This window comes from Stegostoma tigrinum, chromosome 27 (assembly GCF_030684315.1).
Source record: "Stegostoma tigrinum isolate sSteTig4 chromosome 27, sSteTig4.hap1, whole genome shotgun sequence".
Lineage (NCBI taxonomy): Eukaryota > Metazoa > Chordata > Chondrichthyes > Orectolobiformes > Stegostomatidae > Stegostoma > Stegostoma tigrinum.
The window spans coordinates 9523740-9551712 of record NC_081380.1 but is presented as its reverse complement, the minus strand read 5'-3'; the positions used below and the strand labels follow the sequence as shown (position 1 = coordinate 9551712).

At 43.9% G+C, this 27973-nt stretch overlaps 3 protein-coding genes across 5 annotated transcripts in view; 1 reads left to right on the top strand and 2 right to left on the bottom strand.

The window, feature by feature from the left end:
• Positions 1–27973, top strand: part of LOC125464498 (general transcription factor II-I-like) — a 224658-nt gene that overhangs the window by 150271 nt on the left and 46414 nt on the right. The gene's annotated exons all lie outside the window — the stretch shown is intronic.
• polr2j (RNA polymerase II subunit J) lies at positions 6–13725 on the bottom strand. Of its 2 annotated transcripts, none has more exons than XM_048556902.2 (4): positions 13652–13725; positions 6266–6355; positions 5147–5321; positions 6–388 (listed from the first exon to the last, which is right to left on the bottom strand). In XM_048556902.2, exons 1-4 carry the CDS (start codon positions 13705–13707, stop codon positions 353–355), a joined length of 357 nt encoding a protein of 118 aa, XP_048412859.1. In that variant the 5' UTR covers positions 13708–13725; the 3' UTR covers positions 6–352. The 2 variants fall into 2 exon arrangements, with proteins under 2 accessions (XP_048412859.1, XP_059511357.1); XM_059655374.1 differs by lacking the exon at positions 13652–13725 and adding an exon at positions 13546–13651.
• rasa4 (RAS p21 protein activator 4) overlaps positions 15582–27973 on the bottom strand; it is a 233593-nt gene continuing 221201 nt past the window's right edge. The window contains exons 17-21 of one of the 2 annotated variants that reach the window (XM_048556900.1): positions 27472–27609; positions 23229–23364; positions 22191–22311; positions 21208–21266; positions 15582–18590 (exon numbers count right to left, since the gene is read on the bottom strand). In XM_048556900.1, the coding sequence (XP_048412857.1) occupies positions 18463–18590; positions 21208–21266; positions 22191–22311; positions 23229–23364; positions 27472–27609 (582 nt within the window). In that variant the 3' untranslated portion in view covers positions 15582–18462. The remainder of the gene's footprint in view (positions 18591–21207; positions 21267–22190; positions 22312–23228; positions 23365–27471; positions 27610–27973) is intronic. The other variant, XM_048556901.1, reaches the window with a different exon arrangement.

The following is a 27973-nucleotide window of genomic DNA, read 5'->3' as shown; positions in this document are numbered from 1 at the left end:
CTTAATAATTGAGTCAGAGCTTTATTTTTTTCCTATACAGCAAACCACAGATGAAACAATGATCTAATGTTTAAAAAAATGCATACAAGGAGTGGAGAGAGAGACACAGAGAGAAAAAGGCAGAATTAATGTTGACTCCAGTATGACTACACAGAAATTCACTTATGAAGAAATCACATTAAACGCTTAACTCTGCTTCTCTCTCCACAGATGCTGCCAGATCGAGTTTCTCGAGCATTTTTCATGCTCATTCCAGATTTCCAGCATCTGTAGTACTTTGCTTTTATTACACACAAGGGTCATCTGACCTAAAAGGAAACCACCTGCATGTTGATGTTCAAAATATGGCAACTTATTCAATTCCTTCTTGTTTATCTTTGATGGCCACCTGGAATTGAAATATAATTTTCCATTATTTTCTGTTCAATCAACTTTCATCAATGCCATAGCAGCAATGTGGAGGATTATCACTTCCAAAATTTCATAAGTGGTCTTTTTAAACAAGATCAGACGATTAACATGGAACCAGACCAAAGACATAAATATTCTAGTTTCTTGTAAAGATGGTGAGCAACATCAAGTATTTCCTAAACAATTGACGTATTGGGTAACACATTTTGCCACAATAAATGAATAGTAATTCAATACAAGTTTGTGGGTTTGAAGGACAACTGCAGCCCCTTCTATTCTGAGATCACAACCTTGTAAAAATCAAGTGGAATCTCAGAGGCCAAGCCCTCTTGAGCCTGCCTCACCCATACCACTTTACGGCATGTGTATATGTTGTCTCACATTATTTTCTGTCTTGAACCTGCTCAATGATTGAGCTTCCACAGCTCTCGGGTGGTGATGAATCTTTAGAATTCTCTATACCTGAGTGAAGAAATTCTTCACATTATCAGAGTAACCAGCTGGGAAAAGATGCTATCCACCCTGCCATTCCCTTTCTTATAAACTCAATTGTCAATCTCTTTTCATAAAACAATCCTATCTCAGGGATTTATAGGATGATCCTCTGCTGAACTCAAACTGCAGTACTCCAGATGTAGTCTCATCAAGATTCCATACAACTGTAGGATGGTATTATCTGTGCTCAAATTTCCTTGTAATGAATTCTGATACCACTTGCCTTCTGACATGCTGCATGTGCATTTTTTTTGTAAGCTGCTTTGTTTAATCCAATTCGTTCTTTTACTTCAGTTAACCACAAATGATTCATTCTTAGACAAATGCATTGTTTCTTCAAGTACTCACTATTGCATTTACTGTTAAATCTTTCTGCATTTTTCCAATCTGTCATTGTCAATTTTCCCCTCATTTTCTTTTGCTCAGATTCAAGACCCTGGTTTTAGAATATGCCACGTTCAAACTATCAAACCATGGTCATTATTTTCCAAAGGCTCCCTTACAGCAAAGTTAACTAGCCCTTTGTCATTACACAGCACTAAATCCAAAACAGCTAATTCCAACTTGGCTCCTCAAGATGTTCCCTCTAAGCTGCACAAGCATGCAGCTGCTCTGGTGTTCTGCTCATGGCGACTGGCACGCTGACACAGATTGCAAATTGATGTCCAGTTCCAGAAATTGGACCTCAGGTCCACGTGAAAGAAAAAAAAAATTGAGGGGGGGTCTCTGTTCCTCAACACAGTCTAGAAACCCATAATGCACGCTCCAGGAATTATCCTTCACAGTATTAGCGTTGGCTTGGTTAACCCAGTTTTTGTGGAAGTTGACATCACACATCATTACTGTTATTACGCACGCTGCTCCTTTGTCCCCGACTTACACTGTGCTTAACATTATAGATACCAAACTGTAGCAGTAAACAACCATCACAAACGTCTAGTGCCCTTTTGCTGCTGCTTAGCTCCACCCAAATTGATTATGCATGTTGATCTTTCAATCTAAGATTCTCTGTAACTAATGTATTGATGTCATTTCTTACTAGCAGTGCTACTTCACTATCTTTGTACAGGTTGATTAGAAAATATCTAGAATATCCTTGGATATTCAGTTCTTAAATGTTGGTCACACTGTACTAATATCTTCCTGACATAAGTACTATACCACATGGTCCACTGAAGTACTGTGAATATACCTAAAATTATTTAAAGTCTTGGGAAAGGCTACATTTATTACAAACAAACATTGTTCAGGAATAACTTGTTAAAAAATTAGCTCAAAATGAGAACTGTACAACTTCAAGCAGATTTCATGGCGCGAATCACAATACTGTACATAATGCAAGTTAAATAATGCTTTGATAGAGTCAGAAATTGTTAGTTAAAATCCCAATAATTCAGAATTTACAACAGTACCAAACTATAATAGATCAATCGCTAGCAATTTTATTTGGTGGTCACCAAAAGTGCATGTCAAATTACAAGCAAAATATACCCAATTCATTTTGTTGAAGTTATCAAGGCAGAAACAGAAATATTAGCCAGGACATGAATCCCTGTGTTCTGAGCCAAAACCATTACTTGCTTCAAGGTTTTTGACAATGCCACTCTGAACCAGTCAGCTGGAATGAAAAGCGACTGATAGCTATATCTGAGAAGTATATTAGCTTCTGTCTGATATTTCAGGTAGGAAAGAAAAGTGCAAGGAGGCTACAAAGTGATATATAAAGGTTAGGCGAGTGTGCAAAAAATTGGCAAATGGAGTATAATGTGAAAACCCGTTCGACTGTTTGTGAAGAACCATATTATTTAAATACACAGTAAGTAGGACAACAAATTGTTAGCTTCTATGGAGGACAGAGCACAGTGGGAAGGGCTAGCTGCAAATGTACAGTACATTGGCAAGATTGCGCTAGGATACTGTGCACAGCTTTCACCTCATTTAAAGAAGGATATACTTGAATTGAAAGCTGTTCAAAAAATGTTTGCTACACTGATTCCTAGACGAAGGGGTCTTCTGTTGTAGAAGATTTAAGCAGGTTGGGCCTATACTCACTGGAATTTAAGACAATGAGAGTCAATCTTACTGAAACATTATAAGAGTCTTTGAGGAGGTCTGACAGGTTAGATGCAGAAAGGATGTTTCCCTTTTGTTATAGAGAAGTCTAGAACTCAAAGGCCCAGTTTGTAAGTAGTTCTCCCATTTAAGATGGAAATGTGGAGACACTTCTTTATCTCATAGGGTCATTCGAGTTTGGTATTCTACCAGAGGGTGCAACAGAGACTGAATATGTTTATACACTTAAAGGTGAGTCAGAGTTTTGATCTACAATAGACGTGAAAGTAATGGGGCAGGCAGCGAAGCTAAGGACATAGTCAGATCAGCCATAATCTGATTTATGAAGTAGGTCATTCACTTATGATCTTATAACGATTGGTGGGAGAGAAAATGAACCAGTGGTCATGTTTTCTGGGATGGAGTATAAATAATAGGTACGAGTGTAAGATGTGTTACCAGGAGATCTGTACTTTGCATTTAGCTGTATACAAATACTTGAAGTAAACTACAGTAATTTCAAAATGGCTGAAGGCAATGAACCATTGAGCAGTGAAGAGATTTCGTTGGCCATGTTAATTACAAAAAGATTGTGTGGTACAAAAGGCTAATGAAATCTCACAGGACTGGACTAGAGTGATGGAGGCAGGGTTAACACTTTAGTTGCAAAGCCATGGTCAACACATATCTGAAATCTGGCATTAATTTTGTACACAATACTCAATTACCAATGAGACATTTACCAGAATATGAAAGGATTAATTGATGAATCTAGGTTGCGTAAAATTGATACAAATTTTTTTTGAATTAAAATAACAGGGAAATTTAACCAAGGCTTTTAAAATGATAGAGGAATGCAAAAAGAATTGCCTCTGGTGACAAAAATCAGGACACAATTTTTCACAGAAACTGTGATTAAATATTAGGCCAATTTAAAGAAAAGTTAAGACTGAGAATAACTCATTCTTGTTAGCTCAGGGCATCAATAGATACAAGGGTGAATGGAGTTGTTAAGATCAGCCATGATCCATAGGAACGGCAGATCAGGATCGCAGGATTGAAAATGTACTTGTTAGTGAGTTGCAAGTTATTTCCATGGCAGATGTAGATAGGTATGAGGTTGGGAGGGGTTGAGAGACAAGCAATTCAAAACAGAAACTCCTCAAAAACTCAGCAGATCCAGCAGCACTGTGGAAAGAGAAACATTGACTTAACACTTTAGACAGAAGACTTCAGAATTCAAATAATACAAAAATATTAGTTAACAAAAAACATTGCTAGAAGTCAAGTCCATAAGGTAGGAGATGACAAGATTTGCAGATATGAGTGGAGAAATGGCAGATGGAGTTTAATCTGGACAAGTGTGAGGTGCTGCAGCTCGGGAGATTGAATGTTAAGGGAAAATGTACAGTTAACAGCAGGACTTTTGTCAGCACTGATGTATAGAGGGACTTTGGCATTCAAGTCCCTTGGTGGCACAGTGACTCAGTGGTTAGCACTGCTGCCTCACAGCACCAGGGACTTGGGTTTGATTCCACTTTCGGGTGACAGTCTGCGGGGAGTTTGCACATTTTTCCCATGTCTGTGTGGGTTTCCTTCGGGTGCTCTGGTTTCCTCCCACTGTCTAAAGATGTGCAGGCTAAGTGGATTGGCCATACTAAAAATTGCCCACAGCATTCAAGGAGATGTAGATGTGGTACAGCGAAAAGGTGATCTGGGTAGGCGCACAGAGTTGGGCTGAAGGGCCTGTTTCCACACTGTAGGGATTCTATTCCATTCTATAAAAAAGATAAAGAGCAGTGATGGCATTCCAAGGCAGGTAATATGAGCTGTTTAAACAGAAAACCACCTTTGTACTAGTTTTATATCATATTTCCCCTAAATTGAGAAGGGTACATTAGTGTACCATCTGACATTGCAATTGTTACACCAACCAACCCAGTGGTATCCAACTGTTCTACTATGCCCGTGAAGATTTAAGACTTTTTATGTATTCCCCTGACATCAAGAACTTGTTCACACACGCATGACAGGACACTGAACCACTACATTGTCTCAGCTGCACACAAAATAGATTACCAGTTCACTGAGCAATGTCCAAAACAAATGTGCTATCCTTATTGGTGAGTCCTTGCTGGACTTCACTCGTCACCAGCAACAGTGTATCTATACCTAAATAGGAACTTACTCGGAACCGTTCCTCCAATAGTGACAGTTCGCTGATCAGATCGGTGATGGCGTTTGTGAAGGCTTCTTGTGGACTGTAGTCAGGAGTCGTCTGCACACGAATAACAATTTTGTGTTCAAGAGGATGGGGCACCTTGTAACCTGCGAATAACACTTGAGGATCTTTCAGCAGCTGCCTAGAAAACAAAAAGGTGTCAAAATGTGTAATCAAAGGAAACTTTCCCTCTAAATGTTAATTTTGATTGGGATACAGGCAAAGAACAACTGCAGGTTTCAAACCTCAATAATAGCTAGTAAAGCAAGCTAACAGCAATAGATTTTAATTCTTCAATGAAGAGCATTATAATTCTTTGAAGCAGTAATAGTCACGTCATGGAGTTTTGATATAGATTACAGCTAAATGTAATCAATGGATTAGAACATTAAATAACAAGTATATATAATAAACAGCAAATATCAGTGACTAAACTTCATCTCAGAATCTTGTTCTATGAAATGGATATTTTAAATTTTGAGAACAAGGTTTTGTCATGTTGGCTCATGTGCTTGCTCAGGTTATAGCACACCACACATTACAATACATAGTTCACTCTCAGTTTTGCAGAATTCCAACCTCTTTGTTCATTGTTGACATTACCCAGATCTTTCCTTACCGAAGACGGATTTGCAGCAGGGAATGTAATGGACTGGGGACAGTCCACGAATTAGAGAAGTAGGATTTGTTGATGGGACCTCTTTCTGATTGGCAGGCTAGCTGTGGACATAGTGGTGAGGATGAGTCCATATATTGTGTATCTGGCCCGATTAATGCACTAACATACTGTCAGTGGCCATAGCCTTATGTAACCCTACGTGTCAAATAAAGCTATTGACTTTTTCAGCAGAACACAAATTCTCACTCTAAATTGTAATTATTAGACAAATAAAGGGGTTCACAGAAGTGGGCGTAGTGTGTCTCTGGTCATAGTAGAACAGTGCTCAAGTCAGACAGATCAGGACAATTAGCATGTGGGAGTACAACCAAGCATCTAACCTGCAGAAGCGGGTAGAGGAAAAAAAAATCATTAGTAATGTCATAGTTACAATGAAACAGTTTTCAGCACTGAAGCTGTGCACTTACGATCTGATTGTGTTACCCAGGGTGTGGTCCTCCTTGTTAATGGTGAACAAGCAGGCATTTGGCACTTTTGTGTCTTTTATTATGGTTATCCTAGATAGAGGTAGAAAGAATGGTTAAAATACAAGCCACCTCGTCAGTCACAGGCAAAACACCACAGTATCTACTGGGTCAACATTCAGAAGACAGAATTCAAACTGGTATAAAATACTTGCAAGGTATGTCCAATGAAAGGGAACCCTTACCAAGTAATAAATTACCTAGCTAGCATTTGAAAGAGGGCACCACTCCTAGGAAGCTCTGAAATGGGACCATTACTATTACCATGGGTCAGAATTCCGAGTGTGAGATCAAATAAAATTATTTTGGGCAGAAGCTCACTTAAAATGGAACACTTTCTTCAGTCCATATTGGATTTACCATCCACAGGTAGATGAAAGACAATTTAAATGCAGTTTTTTTTCCTGCACAGGGTTACATGTTAGTTAGCAATGTCTAGTGTGATCATTCTGAAGATTTCCAGCACCTTAGTGTTAACGAATACTTTTGATCAATGTAGACACTAAAGAGTTTGGTACCAGGATAACCTACCTAGATTAGGGAGAGGTCACATCTTTACATTTAATGGCATAGAATAAGGTATTCTTTTATTTAGTATCAGTAAGCAAACAAAAATTACATTGATTTTACTGAATGTGTCTCCCACACTGTTCTGTCCATTTTGCTTTCTGTGGAATAAAACAGCTTGCAATCTGAATGAAATAACATTTTGCTCACAGTTAACCCACTGCCTTAAGAACAGTGCATGTGTGAGAAATACAGATGCCAAGGCAAGAAAATGAAATTTGGAATTGTGTAGTCTGTGAATCTAAACTCTGCACTACTGAAGATTTTTGTGCAGGAAATGCTGCTTGATAGAATTGTTGACAATACCTTTCATCACTTTGCTTATTATCAAAAGTAAACTTCAGCAATAATTGACCAGATTGGGTTTAACCTGCTCTTTATGGACAGGATAAGCCTCGGCAATTTTCCTACATTTGGTGAGTATGTGCTCATCTTATAGTTCAACTGGAAAACATCGCCTGGGGTACATATAGCTTTTGAAGTTTCCAGAACTACTGCAGGAGTGTTACCAGATCCCATACCCTTTGCTATATTCACTGCCAGCTGCCATTTCTTGATACCCTCCAGAGCAAATTGAATTATCTGACTAGTTTTTGTACTGAGGGGACTTTAAGAGGAGGCCAATGATGGATCATTCACAGGCTGAAGGAAGTTGGGGATTTCAGCATTATCTGCTGTACTGAACATACTTGGTTTCCCCATCATCAAGGTGATAAAGTTTGAAGCCCTCTGCTTGTGTTCATCATTTAAATATCCAACAACATTCATGAATGGATTGGCAGGACTGCACAGCTTTGCGTTAATCCAATGGTTATGGATTTCTTTTGCTGTGCATATAACACTGTTTCCTCTATTTAGTATGCATACGGTCTTGCAGCTCCACCGAGTTAGTGTTTTTAGGTTTGTCTGGTATGGCTCCTGGTATGCTCCATGAACCCAATCGTTTGAATAGTCTCCTGTGTCCAAGTGATGCTGCAATACCACGAACCAGGGTCAATCCTCTGGCTTGATGTTAATGGTAGAGAGTTAGTGGTATCCTAAGCCATAAATTTAAAGACTGTGGTTGAATACAATTCTGCTGCTGATGGCCCCATGACCTTATGGGTGCCCAATTCAGTTGCTAGATCTTTTCGAATACTGCTCCCACTTTGCATGGTGGTAAAGACAAGAATTCTGTCTCTACCAATAACTTACTAGATTCATTTGTGACAGCTAGATGGTCTTCAGATCAGGTCGTTTTCATTTTTTGTTGGCTCTCTTACCTCCTACCTCAAACCCATTCAGCCAGGTTTGTCCTTCAGGATTCAGCTAGGAGGGTGGCTGCTCAGTGATGATACCCAGAGTGGGTCAGGAAGGGACAGAGTGCACAAACATTTTTAAAAGAAAGCAAATGGGGTCAAAGCAGGGAGAAGTGACAAAAAAAAAACATGCTGTTAAATGCATGCAGTGTTTGAAACAAAAATTAACCATTAACAAAACAGTGGGTATGGTCTTCCAGTCACCACAGAGTCACAGCTACAAGATCAAAGCTGGAACTAAACATCAGAGGGGTATCTAACTTTTTGAAAGCCCAGACAGGACAGATACAATGCTACATTCGTGAGAAATGATTTTGAATTGGAAGATGCATAATCCGTATGCATGGAGTAAGAAACATTGAGGGAAAATAAACACCATAACTATATAAACACAATAAATCAAAATCAATATGGCTTTATGAAGGGGAGATCATGTCTGAAAAATTCCTTTGTGGTGGTAACAAACAGGATAAAGGGAATCTGGGAGATGTAATATTGTACATTCGCATTTGCATTTCTGAAAGGTGTTTGATAAGGTTATCACACAAGGCTGCTCCAGATAAGAGCCCATGATGTTGGGGGTATATATTCTCATGGATAGAAAATTGATTGACTAAGAGAGAATAGACCATTAGAATAAAGGGAGCATTTTCAGGACAGTAACATACAACTCATGGAGTGTCACAGAGCTCAGTGCTGGAGGCCAAAATTAGTTACAATATAGTAATGACTTGAATGAGGAGTTCTGGGGGTTTGTGTGACTGGAGGAGATTACAAATATAGGGTGGGGCGAGGCATTGAGGATTTGGAACAGGACTTGGTGCAGGATAAGACACTGGCAGCAATTACAGTTCGGATGAGTTAATTTTTACAGAAAATAGAACTTAGGAGATAAAGGCAAAATGCTGCAGCTTTGGTAACCAAGTCAAGGTTGGATCTGGGAGAACACAGTGCAGCAATATCAGACCGGGTGAAAGAAGCAGAGAAATTGTCAGCGGTTCTCAGGAAAGAGAAAGTGCAGGTAAAAGGCTAGAGAAAACGGGTCTTGATGACAGGGAGTACTGAAGATGGATGAATGGGTCCATGTGGCGGGTAGAAGACTCCCATCCAAAGAAATTGGTATGGAGGGGAAATTGACTAAAAAGTTCAACATGATGTCATGTCTGAAATTAATTTGAGGTGGGGAGAAGTAAAGTGATAAAGCCAAGTCATAGAGTCATACAGCACAGAAACAGGCCCTTCAATCCAACTCATCCATGCCAACCAGGTATCTCAAACTAAATTAGTCCCATAACTCTCTAAGCCTTTCTTATTCATGTACCTGTCCAAATGTCTTTCAAATATTGTAACTGTACTTGTCTCTATCACTTCCTCTGACTGTTCATTTCACATTTGAACCACTGTGTGAGAAAAAAAAAGTTGCTACTCTCTTTTCCCTCTCACTTTTTAAACCTTTTTTTGAACTCCCCACTCAAGGAAAAGACCTTGGCAATTCACCTTATCTATGCCCCTCATGATTTTAAGAAACCTCTGGAGGTCACCCCTTAACCTCCTACAGTCGAATGAACAAAGACCCAGTCTATTTGGCCTCTCGTACCTCAAACCATCAGTCCAGTAACATCCTTGTAAATCTTTTCTGCACCCTTTCCAATTTAATTATATCCTTCCTGTAGCAGGGCAACTACAACTATACGCGGTACTCGAAAGGTGGCCTCACCGATGACTTGTACAGCCACAACATCATATTCCAACTTCTATACTCGATGCTCTGACCAATGAAGGTAAGCGTGCCAAACACCTCCTTCACCACCCTGTCTACCTGTGACACCACTTTCCAGAAATTATGGACCTGTATGTTTAAGTCTCTGTTCAACAACACTTCCCAGGTGCCTACCATGAACTGTGTAAATCCTGGCCTGGTTTGTCTTTCCAAAATGCATCATCTCACATTTGTCCAAATTAAACTTCTTCTGCCACTCTTTGGCCACTGGCCCAGCTCATCAAGACCCTGTCGTACTCTTAGAGAAGAATCTTTGCAGACCACTATACCATCAATTTTGGGGTCATCTATAAACTTAGTAACAATGCTTCCTGTGTTCTCATAAAGTATGTTTATATAAACAACAAAAGACAGTGGATCCAGCACCAATCATTGCAGAACACCCAATGGTCACAGGCCTCTGGTTAAAAAAACAATCCTCAACCACTGTCTTCTGTTTCCTACTGTCAAGCCAATTTTATACCAATTCACTAGCCTTCCTGGATCCCACGTGATCAAACTTTACTAATCAGTCTACCATGCAGAACCTTGTGGAAGGCCTTGCTAAAGTCTATATAGACAACGTCTACTGCTCTGCCCTGATCTATCCTCTTGGTCATGTTCTCAGAAAAACTCAACCAGGTTTGTGAGACACATACATGCTGACTATCCCTAATCGGTCTTTGCCTCTCCAAATGCATGTAAATCCTGTATCTCAGAAACCCCACCAACACTTACCCACCACTGATGTCAGATTCACAGGTCTTTAGTTTCCTGGAGCACAACATTATCCACTTGGTAGACTTCTGGCACCTGACCAGTGTTTGTAGATGATACAAATATTTCTGCCCTAGCTCCCGACAATGTCAAGTCAGGTTCCACAGATTTATCTACTTTTATGCATTTTAAGACCTCCAATACTACGTCTTCTGTAATATGGACTGTTTTCACTATTTCCCCAAGTTCCCTAGCTCCCATGCCTTTCTCCACAGTAAAGATACAAAATATTCGACTGATAGCTTATCCATCTCCTGTGGTTCCACACATAGACAGCCTCATCGATCTTTAAGGAGCCCTATTCTCTCCCTGGACACTCTTTTACCCTTAGGTGAGCACAGATAATTTTGCATTACAAAGGAGAACGTCAGAGGGTACAGTGAATATATGGTGAAAAGTTGGATTAGTGGAAGGGATGGAGTGAAAGGGAAAGGGGGGGAAGAGAATTCAAAGGAGCATCAGTACTGAGATTTTTCGCGCTAGCATTACTCAACACGTGAAAGGAAGAGAAAGCCTTTCGTTTAAGTGTCAAATGAGATGAATAATTTGAAAGACCATCAGGACAGTCCAGCTGTAAGGAAATAATGAAGGAATAACAAAGTGTGGAGCTGGATGAACACAGCAGGCCAAACAGCATTTTAGGAGCATAAAAGCTGACATTTCAGGTTTAGACACTTCATCAGAAAAGGGGGATGGGGAGAGGATTCTGGAATAAATAGGGAGAGAGGGGGAGGCAGACTGAAGATGGATAGAGGAGAAGATAGGTGGGGAGGTAGGGAGGGGATAGGTCAGTCGGGGAGGGCGGACAGGTCAAGGGGGCGGGATGAGGTTAGTAGGTAGGAGATGGAGGTGAGGCTTGAGGTTGGAAGAGGGGATAGGTGAGAGGAAGAGCAGGGTAGGGAGGCGGGTTTTGGGATGCAGTGGGGGGCGGGGGCAGGGGAGATTTTGAAGCTTGTGAAATCCACATTGATACCATTGAGCTGTCGGGTTCCCAAGCGGAATATGAGTTGCTGTTCCTGCAACCTTCGGGTGGCATCGTTGTGGCACTGCAGGAGGCCCATGATGGACATGTTCTCTAAGGAATGGGAGGGGGAGTTAAAATGGTTCGCAACTGGAAGGTCCATTTGTTTAATGCGAACCGAGTGTAGGTGTTCTGCAAAGCGGTCCCCAAGCTTCCACTTAGTTTCCCCAATGTAGAGGTAGCCACAATGGGTACAGTGGATGCAGTATACCACGTTGGCAGATGTGCAGGTGAACATCTGCTTGATGTGGAAAGTCATCTTGGCCCCTGGGATGGGGGTGAGGGAGGTGGTGTGGGGACAAGTGTAGCACTTCCTGCGGTTGCAGGGGAAGGTGCCAAGTGGGGTGGGGTTGGAGGGGAGTGTGGAGCGGACAAGGGAGTCACGGAGACAGTGGTCTCTCCGGAAGGCAGACAAGGGTGGGGATGGAAAAATGTCTTTAGTGGTGGGGGCGGATTGTAGATGGTGGAAGCGTAGGAGGATAATGCGTTGTATCCGGAGGTTGGTTGGGTGGTATGTGAGGATGGAGGGGGATTCTGTTTTGGCGGTTATTGCGGGGGTGGGGTGTGAGGGATGTTTTGCGGGGAATGCAGGAGACGCAGTCAAGGGCGTTCTCGACCACCAGGGAGAAAGTTGCGGTCCTTGAAGAACGTGGACATCTGGGATGTGCGGGAGTGGAATGCCTCATCCTTGGAGCAGATGCGGCGGAGGCCAAGGAATTGGGAATAGGCGATGGAACCTTTGCAGGAAGGTGGTATATTCTAGGCAGCTGGGGAGTCGGTGGACTTGAAATGGACATCGGCTTCCAGGTTGTTGCCCAAGATAGAGACAGAGAGGTCCAGGAAGATGAGGGATGTGCTGGAGATGGCCCAGGTGAACTGAAGGTTGGGGTGGAAGGTGTTGGTGAAGTGGATGAACTGTTCGAGCTCCTCTTGGGAGTATGAGGCGGTGCCGAGACAGTCATCAATGTAACAGAGGAAGAGGTGGGGTTTGGGGCCTGTGTAGATGCGGAAGAGGGACTGTTCCATGTAATCTACAAAGAGGCAGGCACAGCTTGGGCCCATATGGGTACCCATGGCCACCAGATTTCAGCAGATGAAAGGTCCTACCGACTTGAAAACTGGCAGTGTTAATGGTTTCAGAGATAGTAGGCACTACAGATGCTGGAGAATCTGAGATAACAAGGTGTAGAGCTGGATGAACACAGCAGGTCAAGCAGCAGAGGAACAGAGAAGCTGCTCAGGTCAGTCAGCTGTTTCAGGCCGAGACCCTTCTTCAGAAATGGGGGAGAGGAAGAGGGATCTGAAATAAACAGGGAGAGGGGGGGGAGGCAGATAGAAGATGGAGAGACGAGAAGATAGATGGAGAGGAGACAGACAGGTCAAAGGGGCAGGGATGGCAGGTGGGTGTAAGTGGGTAGTTAGGGAGGGGATAGGTCAGTCCGTTAATGGTCTGGTAGATGAGGTGAGAAGCTCATCTCGGATAAAGCAGCAAAGTTTCAGTCAGGCTTAATCTAAAACTGTGGCCAAGGAAAGGGATGGAGTCAGTAACCACAGGCAGCGTTTGGATCGGGGGTGAAAATGGCTCCAAGTATTCCAAACACTTAATTGCAGGAAATTAGCAGCGATGTGTAATGGAATATCAATACCGGGGCGGCCTGATGGTGAGCGGCCGGTGGATGACGTGAAATTAGCGGGAGCTGACCCTGGGGTGAGACTGACGGACCGGACCCCCATCCTCATTCCCCCTTCACCACCCTCCCTCCATCCCTCCCCCCTTCACCACCCTCACTCACTCACTCACTTCTTCTCTCCCTCGAAAAGCAGAAAGCTCTCGAAAGCCGGCGGCGCGTTCATCCCGGAACAAACAAACAGACACCACGAGCAGCAAGAGTGATTATCACACTCACCGCAACTCCGGATATATCGCCTCCTCCCGGCCACTCCGAGAACAGCGCGCCCCCATCCTCCCCCCTACCCCGGACTCGCCGTGAACAGCGCACCCTCCCCCCCCGCCCCCCCGCAAAGTCCCCGGCACTTCCGAGAACAGCGCGCCCTCACGGACTCTCCGAGAACACCGTTCCCCCACCCCGGCCACTCCGAAAACAGCGGGACCTCCCGGCCACTCCGAGAACAGCGCACCCCCACCCCCGGACACTCCGAGAACAGCCGGACTCTCCGAAAACAGCGTGCCCTCCCGGCCCTCCGAGAACAGCGCACCCTCCTGGAACCTCCGAGAACAGCGCGCCCTCCTGGAACCTCCGAGAACAGCGCCCCCTCCTGGAACCTCCGAGAACAGCGCGCCCTCCTGGAACCTCCGAGAACAGCGCGCCCTCCTGGAACCTCTGAGAACAGCGCGCCCTCTTGGAACCTATGAGAACAGCGCGCCCAGCAACTTGCGGGGGAAGCCGGCAGCGTCCTAGTTAAATCTCTTCTGCATCCTCTCTAAAGCTTCCACATCCTTCCTACAGTGAGGCGCCCGGAACTGAACACAATATTCCAAGTATGGTCTAACCAGGGTTTTACAGACATGCAGCAATAACTTCGTAGCCCTTAAACTGAATTCCCCTGCAAATGAAAGCCAACAGACCATGCGTCTTCTTAACAACCCTATCAACTTGGGTAGCAACTTTTAGGTATCTATGGACATGGACCCCAAGATCCCTCATGTGCCTACAGACTCCTCTTTACCCACAGCGCATGTTACTCCTTCAAACAATTCCAATAAATTGGTTAAGTATGGTTCCTCTTTGACTAAACTATGTTGACTCTTTCCAATTTTTTTCTATTCATTTGGTGGGATGTGGGCGTCGCTGGCAGACCAGCATTTCTTGCCCATCCCCGGTTGCCCTTGAGAAGGTGGTGGTGAGCTGTCTTCTTGAACCGCAGCAGTCCTCTTGCTCTGGGTTGACCAACAATGCTATTAGGGAGGGAATTCCAGGATTTTGACCCAGCGACAGTGAAGGAATGTTGATATATTTCCAAGTCAGAATGGTGAGTGACTTGGAAGGGAACCTGGAGGAGGTGGTGTTCCCATATATCTGATCTTCTAGATGGAAGTGGTCGTGGGTTTGGAAGGTGCTAAGGATCTTTGGTGAATTTCTGCAGTGTACCTTGTAGATGGTACACACTGTTGCTACTGAGCGTCTGGTGGTGGAGGGAGTAGATGTTTGGGGATGTAGTGCTAATCAAGCGGTCCTGGATGGTGTCAAACTTCTTGAGTGTTGTTGGGGTTCTAATCATCCAGGCAAGTGGGGAGTATTCCATCACACTCCTGGCTCGTGCCTTGTAGATGGTGGACAGGCTTTGAGGAGTCAGGAGGTGAGTTACCCACCGCAGTATTTCCAGCTTCTGGCCTGCTCTTGTAACCACTCTGTTAATGTGGTGGGTCCAGGTGAGTTTCTGGTCAATGGTAACCCCCAGGATGCTGATAGTGGGGGATTCAGTGACACCATTGAATGTCAAGGGACGGTGGTTAGATTGTCTCTTACTGGTGATGGTCATAGCCTGGCATTTGTGTGGTGCAAATGTCACTTGCCACTTGTCAGCCCAAGCCTGGAAATTGTCCTGATCTTGTTGCATGTGAACATGGACTGCTTCAGTATCTGAGGAGTCATGAATGGTGCTGAACATTGTGCAATCATCGGCGAACATCCCCACTTCTGACCTTCTGATGGAGGGAAGGTCATTGACGAAGCAGCTGAAGGTGCTTGGGCCGAGGTCACTACACTGAGGAACTCCTGCAGAGATCTCCTGGAGTTGGTTTTTCTAGGTGTCCAATGCTAACGTTCTTAATGAGGATCTGCACTACCGGTCAAAACCAAATCATAAAGAAAACAATTCAATCAACAAAGTACTTTATTGTTTTAAACAGGTTATAAAAGAGAAATTTACATGCATCTAGAACAATATCTTACATTTAATAGAAATAAGTGTACAGAGACTCATACATATCAATGACATTGTCATCGATCAATGCTGTGGAATGATTGATATGGCATTCGATCCAAAGCACCATTCATGAGGGAGTTTAATTCTCAAATCCTAAAGCTGTTCAGACCAAGGTGGATGAGCACTTCCTCAGCATCTGCCATGTAGGAGAGCCATGGTATATATAAAGTTCCCATTTAGTGCATGCAGCTATGTCTCTAGACTGGACAATAAGCTTATTGTATATTAAAAGCTGTACATTACAGACCCTTAGCAACTGGTATCCACCTTTTGCAATGTCCATATTCTTAAAATGATAGCTCTGCAATTTTATAGGGCAAAAGGGAATTCTTTACCCACCACCTATAGGGGCAGGGAAACTGTTCTATCTCTGGCGTAAAATGGCCTCAGCATTCTATCCCAGAGAGAGTGCTGTTCATCCCAAAGTGAATACAGCTGGGAGTGCCTAGCTGGCGAAGGAGGGAAATGGTGACATCCCTCCCAGACAGACCAATGGCCTGACAGCAGACACCAAAAAAGCCCACAAGGTCTCATGGCAGCTTCATGCGCAATACTTGTGGCAGAAATTGCTTTTCAACGTTTGACCTTACACAGCCTTCAAGAGAGGTGATTCACCATATGGAGACCCCCTTCCCAGCCCTCCTGTGTGCTGCAGAGCCATCATCTTGAGTTAAGTCAAAGTACAGCAACGTGTGCAGGGGCTGGCTACAAGGATCTCCATCCCACAACCATCTTTCACAAAACCTGCTGTTAAAAATCCTCATGGACTGCCCTCCTAAGAACACAGGCAGAACAGGAACAATCTGTCAGGGGAATGCAGTGAACTCAACTCAGCGCAGATTCTGAAAAACAGCAGCTTTGAGTGTCACATTTTAAGGTGTGGAAGAACCTAGCAGATTGAAGATTGTCAGTACTTTGTAATTTGTTTGCGAGTACCATGTACATCTTTCATATTACAAGTCACCTGGATCGCTCACGAAGAACTCACTGTTTGCACATGTCCATTTTTTGAGGGTGTTCATTCACACAAATTTCATGCCAATTCCACAAAACAAATGCTGAGTTTTGGTGTCACTGGCACATTCAGTAATTTCCAATAATAATGTCCCAGTCTGCTGTTACCAATAGCTGTGCATTTATCTACTGCGGAACAGTCATTGTAACATCAACTGCAGAGACATTTACTGCTGTTCCTAGTAGAATGTAATCAAACAGTTGGACAGCCAAAGGGGACAGGAACAATTCCAAAGGGCATGGTAGCGCAATATAACGGTCGACCGTGACATCAGTATTTGGGCTTGATCAGGTCACAATAACAGATTTGGGGCCCTGATGAACATCATTTGGTGATCTATTACCTAAAATTGAAGCTTTAAACACAAGTATGAAGATGTAAAACACAGGTACGATGCCTCTAATGTGTATATGGCAGGGTGTGGTTATTGATTGCAGGGAACACCACATGGCACTATAAAGAATAGTGAAATATTCTGTCAGATGTTGTACAGAAGAGTAAGAGATGCTAAAGTGATAAACAAGGGAGCAATCAGGATTAACAGCTCCTCAAACATCAGGGTATTGTAGGGATGCCACTCTTTACGGCAGTTAAAAAAATATGATAATGTATTTTGTGTATGAATACAAAATGGAATGTGTAACTTTGTGACAGGATAACTTATTTAGGGTAACATATTAATAGTAAGTGCTATGTACAAAATAATGTAGCTATGAGAATACTACACATGATGGAACATTGTGTTTGATTGCCCTCATTACATCATAATGTTTATCTTGATGGGAGGTGAGAGCCAAAGTACAGGACCATAAAGCAAAAATATTTTCTAATCAACCTGCCCAGAAGTGACATTACACACCTCAGCATCAGGTGCGACTTGAAATGTAGGCCTCCTGTCTCAGAGTCAAGGAAAGTACCACTGCACCCCAGAGGACTGCAGGTTATGTGCAGGATTGAAGAGAGTGCTGAATACTGTAAGCTGGATCCAGTAGAGTATTATACACATGTTACATGGACTATAAGTAACTAATGTGATTGATGCTCCAAAGGCATGACCACCACCCTCCATCCCAAACACAGCCTCCAATGCTTTAACGGGAATTAACTCCTTCTGCAGGTGCATCACTCTGTCTCCAAGCACAATTCCCAGAGGCAAGTGACCCTCTTGTCCCCAGGAGGGGGCAGCAGATTCCAAGAATGACGGGGTCCTGGTGACCAGGGCTTCTGAGTGGAGGGGTGTCTAGAAGAGGAGCTCCATTTGTCTGTCCTTCATTTTCTTGTGTTACTGAGAGCTTTTTAACATGAAAATAAAGAATCCCAGATCTGAGGGTCAACCCAGGCAGGTCCAATCATACCCTGCTTGTTGACACTCTGCACCAGGATGTTTGTTTGATGTTACAGTCTGGTTGCTGTCCCTGAATACAACAGGGACACAGCATCCTACAGTTTCAGGCTAGAGGAGCTGGTCTCTCTGTAGACTACAGCAAGACTGGCTGATGCCCATGATTCACATCTGTCAGCATGTTACAGGACACAAATACATTTACAAACCGTTCAAAAGATTAATTACAGGAAATATACATTTACAACTTTGTTTATTTTGTCATGGACTATATCTTGCATAATTCAAAACAAACAGGAATCTCTGGGCCAAAGGAGGATGCAAAAAGATATCGTCACGAATGTAGATTAGAAGTTAAAAAGTAGAGTTTGAAATTAAACATTCAGGTGAAACATTTACACTTTCTCATGAAGTTATGTGAGCAAATCGAGAGAGAAGTTTTTGTCCTTCGATGTTTCCCAGCGTTCAAAGTTCCGATGAGCCTTCTCCAGATCCTGGATGATCTGGAGCAGTTGGTTTGCAATGCCTGCCTTATCAGTCCCTGCGAAGGAAGGACAGTTTAAGAGAGAGAACTCCACAATCTACCAGGGCCAGCAAGGCAACCACAGTGACCCTGTATACCATGGTTCCCAGCACCCGTCCTGCCCTCCCAAAACCCACTATCATTTCCTTGAGGATTCCTTACACAGTTTGTTCATTAGTATGTACAAGGATGTCTGGCACCCACCTAAAACAGGCACAAAGGCAACACCCCAAACAAACAGGCTCACGCGAACGATCGTTATGGGCATGATGTCCCATTGCTACATCACTGCACTCATTTCATGATGCACCAATTTTATCACAATGCTTTGTTTGAAACTCATCTTTTTTTCTAGGTTTTCAGAACTGTGTAATTCCTCATGCCCACCCCCCCCCCCCCCCCCCCCACCGCCGTTCTTCCTCTCTAAACTCCCCACCAGTGACCCAGATTTTAGTTCCACTCATCAGTCAGGAATGAAGCACACATTCTAAACATTGGACATTCAGTGAGAGTGGGAATTCTCCAGGGAGCACTGGCTGTCATGTCCCAAAGTAAGATTTAGTTCTGCCTTTCTGAATTTTACCTCAAGTATTAAAAACTGTAAAAGAAACTGCAAGTCAACACTTAGCAGGGGGAAAAGGGGGGTGGTGTGTGAGGAGGATCTTACAGAAATATATAAAATTATAAAGGGAATAGATAAGATGGAAGCAGAGAGGTTGTTTCCATTTGAGGGTGAAACTAGAATTGAGGGGGCATAGCCTCCCATTAGGGGGCAGTACATTTAGGACTGAGTTGAGGAGAAACCTCTTCACCCAAAGGGCTGCGAATCAGTGGAATTCCCTGCCCAGTGGAGCAGTTGAGGCTTCCTCATTGAATGTTTTAAGGCAAAGACAGATTTCTGAACAGTAACGGAATGAAGGGTTATGGTGACAGGGCGGGTAAGCGGAGCTGAGCCCCTAAAATGATCAGCCATGATCTTATTAAATGGCGGGGTACGCCCGAGGGGCTGGATGGCCTACTCCTGCTCCTGGTTCTTATGTTCCTATAAACTGGCTAACAGTAATAGTGTGTCAGTTATCAACATGAGCTAATTATTGTGAACAATGAGATGAGTTTGCCATCTAAACTTGTTTGGAGACGTATATAAAAGTGTAGAACTTTGGCTGATGCGGAGCTTGTTTGTGAACGGAGTTTGCAAATCTGGTTCAAGGTGGACACTGTCTATTAACCCATCTCAGGCCACTTCACATTTCAAATCACTTCTTAATGAGGCACAGCAACTGCAATAAATGAAAAAAACCAAGGAACTGAACCGTCCAGTCTGGATGCCACAGCTTCATGGGATCTCTCCCATGTCTGCCCAAAAATTTGCAGAGAGGGGATTGGTCTGTTCAACCACATGAAGACCCACAGCTAAAACCCACCACCCTGAGTAGACGTGGGAAAGTGAGAGGTCAGGACGAGAATTATAAAAGCAGGGATGTACTTCTGAGGTTTTATAAGGCTCTGGTCAGACCACATCTAGAGTACCATGAGCAATTCTGGGCCCCTTATCTCAGGAATGATGTGCTGGAGCTAGAGTGGGTTCAGATGAGGTTCACGAGAATGGTTCCTGGAACGATAAGCTTAATATATGAGGAATGCTTGAGGACTATGCTCAATAGAGTTGAAGGATGAGGGGGGATTGAATTGAAACTTACAGAATACTGAATGGCCTGGACAGAGTGGATGTTGGGAAGATGTTTCCATTGGTAGGAGAGACTAGGACCCGAGGCCACAGCCTTAGAGCAAAGGAAAGACCCTTTAGAACAGAGATAAGGAGAAACTTTTTCAGCCAGAGAGTGGTGAATCTATGGAATTCACTGCCATAGAAGGATGTGGAGGCCAGGTCATTGAGTACATTTAAGATGGAGACAGATAGATTCTTGATTGTCAAGGGGATTAAAGGGGAGAAGATAGGAGAGTGGGTTTGAGAAACTTATCAGCCATGATTGAATGGCAGAGCAAACCCAATGGGCCAAATAGCCTAATTTCTACTCCTATGTCTTAACGGTCTTATGTCATCCTCAGATCGTGAGACAGCCAATGCATGATGCATCAAAAAGTTTTCAAGGTGGGAATTCACTGTGAGTAGAATTTGATGTTGAGGGCTCTGTGTGACTGAGGGTCAGACAGATATGTGAACCTCGGGTGTAGTAACAGGGGGATCCTCAGTGTTTGACCTTATTTAGCAAAGCACAAGGTTCTTACTGTTTGCACAGATGACTCAAAGTCGTACAAATGTCCAGGAGCTAACTGCCCGGGGCATTGTGGTTCAGGAGGCTGGTTCAGAGTGAGAAGTGCTGGAATGGAATGTGGTAGCAATAGGAAACAGTATGTCTCTGTGAACACAGCAGCAGGGTGTTTAGGGAGGTTATTCCAGAACCTAGGATCTAAATGGTCCATCAGTGGCGGGTGAAGGAAGTGGGGAAATGTGTGAAAGGTTGATTACTAATAAATAAAGGTGCAAAATAAACAGCATAAGAGACCATTCAGGGCATCCACATGTGACACTGTAATGCTGTCCCTTTTGATGTAAGTTGTGCAGCTCACAGCCACTAGAACAATTCGACAATGTGCTTGCAGTGTGACATACCTTCATCAGCACTCCCTGGACCACTAATATTCTCCACTTTGTATTCCAGGTACTTTTCTCTGCAAACAAATAGGAATCTATTACATTAAATAACAAAATAAGACACTGAATAATGAGCAAATTGTCACATTAAGCCATTCAACAGACTGACATGTTAAAGCTGCGGCGTGCAGCAAATTATCCTGGGGATGGTAGTGTAGGGGTTTAGCTTTCATATTGATTATCGATAATAATTGATTTTATTTTTTAAAAAATCCACCATGGAGCTGAAGAATTCAGACTGAGTTTAAAAAAAACAGGAAATGAGACAGTTAGGATCAGAACAGTGACCATGAAGATTTGGGTTATAATCTAAGTGGTTCACTAGGGAAGGAAAGCTGGTGGCTTTCCTCAGTTTGACCTGCCTGTGAATGTAGTGACACATCAACATTGACTCTTAGCTACAAGCTGAAATGGCATTAGCCACCAGTAGCTCAGGGCAACGTGACAGTGCAGGCAACAGTGGGAAGCAAGTGTTTACTGTGATTTGGGGTTCCCATCATGTACTCACCTGAAGTACATTCTGTACCATTTTGTCACAAGAGAGGACTCCTGACAGGAGAACAGGGAATCTCAAGCTGTAAATGACCTTGCTACTCTCCTAATCTCCTCTGGGCCCTGCCCAGGAATCTGCTGGTTATGAAGCATCTCAGGAGCACAGAAGGGCCTAGGCCCGAAACGTCAGCTTTTGTGCTCCTGAGATGCTGCTTGGCCTGCTGTGTTCATCCAGCTCCACACTTTGTTATCTTGGATTTCTCCGGCATCTGCAGTTCCCATTATCTCTGATCTGCTGGTTATGTCCAGGTTTTTGGCCGAGCCTTAGCACAGAACTGTGAAGGAGCAGTCCCTTGGCTGAGCAATGTTAGGTGACGCATGGGGACAATCTAACGAAGTGCACCGAAGGTTAGTCATTGCTGACATTTCCAGCTCTGACAGATACTCACGTTAATAAATCCCGGGCTGCCAGCAGCTGCCTATAGATTAGATGGGATTCGAGATCAGGATTTAGTGGATCGTTCCACTCCTGCAGTGTCACTCCAAAATGGGTTTTGTCACATCCCGGGGCTGTCAATCAGTAAACACACGGTCAGAGTCATCTCCAGCTCAACTGTCTGTCTCTGAATCATCCCACTTGGCAGATGTAAAGGCCAGCGAGCTAATGGAGCGTGTGACACAGGTCTGTGTTGTGAGCTGGCATATTCAGCGATAGCAGTTTATACTCAGATTGTTCCATGATCCGGGGAGGGTAAATGTCACACCTCCGGCATGGAATATTTAATCATGTTTTACAGCAGGGGAATGGTTCAGGCAGTGAGTTAATCATCCAGCAGATAGGAGGAGGAGGCACAGTGAGTGAGGGAGCGAGTGAGAGTGAGTGAATGAGCAAGCGAACGAGAGTGCAGCGGATTGTATAAATGAGAGAGAACGCGTGAAAGTGAAACAATGAACAAGCGCAGGAATTGAACGACAGCACAGGACGGACTGTGCGAAAGATCAAGAGAGCATGGAAGTGTCTTATTGTGGGATAAAGAGAGTGGTGGAGAGAAAAGAATGGTATTTCGGAGATAATCTCCTTTATGGTGCATTTTAACTCCTCCCCGGCCCTAACCCCACATTACCGTCAGGACCCTTACATTGACAGTCATATAGAGACTGGTGGCCCCAAACTCTTCTCAACAAGCAGTGGAACATGAGTGTTTGCCAATCTGGCCCCATATGCCACACCTTCCAAAATCCTATACATTGTTGTTGTATAAAAGTCTCCAAATTGGCAGCAAAGATGAGTCAGTAAGTCATGTCCAGACTGGCAGTGACAGCTCGTTCCTATTTCCCGCACTCCAAAGCCTCATCCCTATGCCTTCACCGTCACATGTGCCTCTTTTGTAGCTCACTCCTACCTCGTTCTCCCGGTGTTTTGGGTCTGACCCCTGCCTCACCCTCTCCTAAGAGCCAAACTTCACAGATGCAAGTATCTGCATTACCAGCTTTCTCCTTTTGGTGGCAGCAGCTCCACTTCTCCCCTTTAAACACACCAGGATGGTACGCATTCAGCATTTGTTTGTTGCTGACACAGTGTTTCCTCAATGAAGACAACCACTGATTCAGTTCATTCACATTCTAAAAATGAAACAAAATAATCTCTCAAAATCTGTTTTGATAATTAAGGGAAGGCGAAGAGTTTAAGGAGATAGAATGAAATGTGTGTGCCTCAAATACGTGACTTAATACAGAGGTTAATGTAAAACCCATCAGTTATTACAGACATTAAACTCATAATCTCCAAGAAGGATCTATAATGACATTTACCAAATTCCTTTACGTCATCCACTTATGACAGAGCTGACGGGGAAACACCAGCAATTAGACAGATCACTTTCCAAACAATGAGATACAGTGTTTAAGGAATTCTTGATAAGATATGGTGGTAACTGCAGCTTTTCCAGGGAGAACAGTTAAAGCTCTCGCTCAGTAGAGTTTTGTGTGGACCGTAACGCTAGCTGTGCTGTAGAATAATAACTCCGACATTGCTGCATCATTCAAATCCTAGGAATGGTAGAGGGTGAAGTCAAGGGCTCCAGTGGAATTTCCTCATTCACCAAATGCCCTGTTCTGAGAGGGTGGACTTACCAATGATGCATCATATACAGACAGCTCTCATTCATACATTCAATTCAAATTTAAGCAATTTCATTCCAAACCTGAGAGATGTGGACAGCCTGATTAATAATGGATGGTCTTAGCACATGGTCAGGCCAGAGGGAAGAGGGACATCCTCAATATGGGAAGGAGTGGATGCGTTTGAACTGAACTGGAGGAGGATGGTGATACTTGCTGACTGAATTGGAGGGAATGAAGAACATTGTGAATGAGTGGAGAGAGAGGCAGGAGTTCCAGGGTGAAATGGAGCACGGCAGAGTGTGAAGGATGAGAAGTATAGTGTGATGCATAGAGCGACAGCATGAAGTAGGTCACCTCTGGGATGGAGTTCAGGGAGTAAGTGTTCAGGTGGATGGTCCAGAATCCAAATGTGATTTGCTATTTATAAGAATGAACATCTATTAGTAAACAAAGACCTTAACATAGACATGAATGTTATTAATGATAATTGGGGGCAAAAAATCAACATTTTCAAGGGTTGGCTTGTCTTCACACTTATCTAGAATTCTCACTCCTTAATTTTCCCCCCTCAGGCTCTCAAACGTTCGACAGGCCTAATTTTAACTGGGAGCAGAAATGATGTGACTGGGGAATGAGGTCCATTTGAGTTGAGTCCAGGGCTTCATCCATATGAATCCAATGCATTGCCAATTCTCACTGACTTGTATCAGCAGGAGTCAGGATTCAGGGAAGGAACATTTCCATCTCTGGGGCATTTTTCCCTCCTTCGAAGTGCGTTACAACCAATGATATACTTCTTAAAGTCTAGTCAGTGTTTTAATGTAGGAAATCCAACCGACAATTCATGTGAAGCATGCTCTCACAAACAGCAATGAGCCAACAACAAAAAAAGGCCTTTTGAAGACATCGTTTAAGGCATAAATATTGGTCAAGAACTCCCACCCTCTTCTACAGAACACTGCCAAAGGATCTTTTATGTCCATCTTACAGGAGAGATGGGGCTTCAATTTTGAAGCCATTTATCATTTATTAGGTATGTTAGCCCATGTAACATATACCACAGATAGTCAGGTTCTGCTGCTTTGTATTTGAAAGTTTATTTATAGCACTAATTGTTTGCAAGGCACTCACACTCACACACACACCCCCCTCTCACATATACGCGCACACACACTCACACATACCCCCTCTCACACATACGCGCACACACACTCACACACACCCCCTCTCACACATACACGCACACACACTCACACACACCCCCTCTCACACATACGCGCACACACACTCACACACACCCCCTCTCACACATACGCGCGCACACACACTCAAACACACCCCCTCTCACACATACGCGCGCACACACACTCACACACACCCCCTCTCACACATACACGCACACAAACTCACACACACCCCCTCTCACACATACGCGCACACACACACACACCCCCTCTCACACATACGCACACACACACTCACACACACCCCCTCTCACACATACGCGCACTCACACACACACACACACACACACACACACACACCCTCACACAAATACGCGCACACACACTCACACACACACCCTCTCACACATATGTGCACACACACTCACACACATCCCCTCTCACACATACGCGCACTCACACACACACACACACACACCCCCTCACACACAGATGCGCACACACACTCACACACACCTCCTCTCACACATACGCGCACACACACTCACACACACCTCCTCTCACACATACGCGCACACACACACACACACACACCCCCTCTCACACATACATGCGCACACCCCCCCCTCACATATGCTTGCGCGTGCGCACAAACACACACACACACACACTCTGGGGAGTTGACTACCTTTATGTCAGAATACCACATGTTGTGATGTTATGTAACAGTCTCAAAAAGGTATTGAACTACAATACCTCAACTGCCTGGGGAGGGTGATGGTTCAGAAAACTCAAGGGATTCTGTGGCAGGTCGGGCCCAACTATTCACTGAGGGGTTCTGATGGAGAATACCTGATCTAGAAGGAAATTAAATTCCAGGAACACACATCTCCTGGTCCTGACTCTTCTTTCCAACAGCTGCTCCCTGTCTCGTTACAAACACAGTCCAATGCCTTCAGCTCAGTTCAATCGAAATTCACATGGAAGGACCCAGGAGAGGAGGCCAAACATGTGAGGGAGGTGTGTGAGGGAGCTTGAAGGATAAATGTATCTGCCTACTTTAACTCTGGCAGCCTGGCATAACCTGGGCAGAGTTAATGTTGGTTCTGTCATTTTTCACAGTTTTACAGAAACAAAGGCATATTATCTTTTTGTCTTATGCTTCACACCAGGAAGCTGTGTCTTACGTGTTTTCACATGTTTGAGCTGGGCTTGTAGGTGTCAGCTCCTTGGAGTGAGGTTTGTCTTTCTGTAATATCTGCTCACTTTTTTGCTAATTTGAGTTCCGATAAAAGTAAATACAAGGAGATAATGTTCCGAGGAAGGGCCACCGGACCCGAAACGTTAACTCTGTTTTATCCTTCACAGATGCTGCCAGACCTGCTGAGCTTTTCCAGCAATTCCTGTTTTTGTTCCGAGATAAAGACCGAATTGGTCAGAGGTCTTTTGACTGTGAACTTTATAGCTTTCTGCACTCAACACTGCGTTCATCCATTTCCGATCATAGGCTCAGCCCTTGTTTTGTTTCTGCTGGTCCTTTACACTTGTTCCTCTCATTTCTTCTTCATTTAAAATCCTGCCATTCACAGCTCCCCTGGACAAATCTGTCAGCCTTTGTTTGTTGACTTGTACCACATACCCTTTTCCCATTTAATGTTCTGCCCTCCGCCCTATCACAGACCTCCCCTTTTGTTCTTTCCTGAATTCCTTTTGCCCCTCCTGTGAAACACTTTGTGACCCTTTACCATGTTTCAGGCTGGTTTGGTGAACAGGGAGGATCAGCAGGTTTGTCATCGGAAGGCCATGCCCCACGATGAGTCACATGTAGGACAACCAAAGGCAGGAGTCTGGGGGAGCAGCATTTGCAGGTCATGTGATGATATCCCCCAATTGTGTCCAGCTAGAACTGGCAACCCTCTTCCTTAGATCATTTAAAAGATCTCATCAGCAATAGAAGGGAAGATGCAACTCCTTTGGAGAGGTCAAAGGAAGAGGATACAGGTGCAAAGTTATGGGATTGGTGCATACTGGAAGGAGGACAGACACGGTGCCTCACAACTTTGCCTCCCACAGACCCAGATCAAATGGGACCAACAAACAGAAATGCAGAATCTGTGACATTTTAACTCCTTTGAGGAAACGGTAGGACCATGGGGATGTTTCATCTAAGTCTGGTCTGCGACTGAGAAACCCAAGACGTGCAGTCATCCTATCTTTAAGTTCGTGAGTTATCCTCATAACGACAGCGTGGCAGCAAATCTTTCAAATATTTGAGTCAGCTGCTTGACGAAATGTTATGTATCGTTAGAGAAAAGATTTTATAAAAACAGATGAAACTTTCATCGACAAAAGGCAAGGGACAAGCACCATTTCACTGCAGGAAGGGTTATTTTTCTTAGGGTATAGGTCGAGGATCACGTACCTTACACTGCAAATACATGATTTCAAATTGTCCCCTGCCGTCAGTCGAAATGATCTGCATGACATGTGGGCTTCCGAAACACTTCTCATCAACCTTCTCAATTGCTCTGATCTTGGATAGTGGAATGCAGGCACTGTTCTGTGAAACAGATCAAATATCACCATGACTGAACTGCGACTGAGGTTTATTCCATCAAATTGGAGAAAGCCCTTCAACAGCAAATCTACACAGGACCAACTTAGGTAAGGGCTTATGGGAAGTAGATGTCCAATAGGGAGTGGGTCATGGAACTTGCTATCATCCAATAGGAAGTGGCCATCAAACCCGCTATCATTGAATAGGCAGTGGGTCATGGAACCTGCTATCATCCAACAGGGAGTAGCCATTGAACCTGTTATCATCCAGTAGGGAGTGGGTCATGGAACCTGCTATCATCCAATAGGGAATGGGTCATGGAACCTGCTATCGTCCAATAGGGAATGGGTCATGAAACCTGCTATCC

Excerpts from the sequence above, each read along its gene's own strand:
- polr2j (XM_048556902.2), bottom strand. The coding sequence starts at position 13,707 with ATGGGGGCGCGCTGTTCTCGGAGTGGCCGGGAGGAGGCGATATATCCG. Across the intron at positions 5,322-6,265 it reads CTGGGTAACACAATCAGATC|GCAGCTGCTGAAAGATCCTC; the intron begins GTAAGTGCACAG and ends TTTGTTTTCTAG. Across the intron at positions 389-5,146 it reads TATTGGAGGAACGGTTCCGA|GTGGCCATCAAAGATAAACA; the intron begins GTAAGTTCCTAT and ends TTTCAATTCCAG.